Raw genomic sequence first — 1309 nt, 5'->3', positions numbered from 1 at the left:
GTGTACTTTACTTAAGCCATACTGATCATGGATGGAATCCGTATGTTACTAGCTGGATTGGCACTAGTGATAATGCAACCGAAAAAGCTGCTCTTCTGGTACTGTTAAATAAATATGTGCCCATCTGTTTGGAAGTGCTTAAAACGAAATTCAAAATCGTAACACCCATACCGGAAATAATGCACAAACAAATGTTGTGTACGTTACTCGATTGTCTTTCGCCTCCCATCAATTGTCCGCCGGAAACTGCTAGGGATGTGTACGGAACATATTTTGTGTTCGCTTGTCTTTGGGCGTTTGGTTCAGCAATATTTCCAGATCAGGTGCCTATAATTAGTATTATTTCTTAATATAGCTAGCGCATACTTATACAATTAATAAAATTGTATTTAATATATTTTATTATACCTTAAACATTTATAATAATAATATCAATTATATTTTGTGTCTTTGTGATCATTATGCTAAATTGGTAATTTACATATTATATAGTTGATTGATTGGCGAGTTGAATTTTCCAAATGGTGGTTATCAGGGTTTAAAACCATTACAATTTCATCATCAGGAAGTGTGTTAAATTATTTCATCGACCCTGAACCAAAACAATTTATTCCTTGGTCAAATCGTGTATCATATTTCGAGCTTGTTCCAGATACACGTCTACAAGTAATAATTATATTATTTTAATAAAAACAATTAAATATTAATTATTATTATACTATATTATCATACTAATTGAGAAAAATATGAATACAATAACTATGTTTCTGGATCTTGGCTTTTTTGATATTAATCAACTATATTTACTAATTATAAATTATAATTATTTATAGCAAACACTCGTAAACCCAATAGAAACAAATAGGATAAGATATTTCCACAACTTGTTGGTTGATAAAAAAATGGCAATCATGTTGGCTGGAGCCTATGATGATAAACTCAAATCACTTTATAATGATTTGTACGTTGTTGCAAATGTACCGCTTAATTTCTACACAATATATCTGGTACTTAAAAACTAAAAACCTAAATCTGTACATATTTAGATAGCTATATTTATGATTGAAGGTGTTCACCAGAGTAATTATTTTTAACTTTTATTTTTAATTAGACGTTTTGTAAATAAAAACAAGTAAGACATAATTAGTTGTAAACTATATATACTCTCTGCTTATATTTTTATGAGTATGAGTGATGACTTTATAGTTTTATACTGCTAATTGTTCTTTAATAATATTAATGATAATATTTTCAAAAATGGATGTCTCTTAAAGCACACAATCATACATATTACTAACGTCTAACACTT

General features: G+C 28.6%; 1 protein-coding gene across 1 annotated transcript; it reads left to right on the top strand.

Moving 5' to 3' along the window:
• Positions 1–7: 7 nt before the first annotated feature.
• LOC100575644 (dynein heavy chain 17, axonemal-like) lies at positions 8–1296 on the top strand. Its single transcript, XM_003248416.3, has 3 exons — positions 8–323; positions 493–666; positions 834–1296. The coding sequence occupies exons 1-3, from the start codon at positions 180–182 to the stop codon at positions 1020–1022; spliced, it is 507 nt and encodes a 168-aa protein (XP_003248464.3). The 5' UTR covers positions 8–179; the 3' UTR covers positions 1023–1296.
• Positions 1297–1309: the final 13 nt, after the last annotated feature.

The sequence above is a fragment of the Acyrthosiphon pisum genome, unplaced genomic scaffold (genome assembly GCF_005508785.2).
Source record: "Acyrthosiphon pisum isolate AL4f unplaced genomic scaffold, pea_aphid_22Mar2018_4r6ur Scaffold_1206;HRSCAF=1681, whole genome shotgun sequence".
Taxonomy (NCBI): Eukaryota; Metazoa; Arthropoda; class Insecta; order Hemiptera; family Aphididae; genus Acyrthosiphon; species Acyrthosiphon pisum.
Note: the sequence above shows the minus strand (reverse complement) of the source record. Positions and strands in the feature narration are given on the sequence as shown.

What these genes read in the sequence shown, in the direction of transcription:
- LOC100575644 (XM_003248416.3), top strand. Translation starts at nt 180, where the DNA reads ATGCACAAACAAATGTTGTGTACGTTACTCGATTGTCTTTCGCCTCCC. An exon ending in CAGCAATATTTCCAGATCAG is followed by an intron (nt 324 to 492) that starts GTGCCTATAATT and finishes CATATTATATAG; the next exon opens with TTGATTGATTGGCGAGTTGA. An exon ending in TTCCAGATACACGTCTACAA is followed by an intron (nt 667 to 833) that starts GTAATAATTATA and finishes AATTATTTATAG; the next exon opens with CAAACACTCGTAAACCCAAT.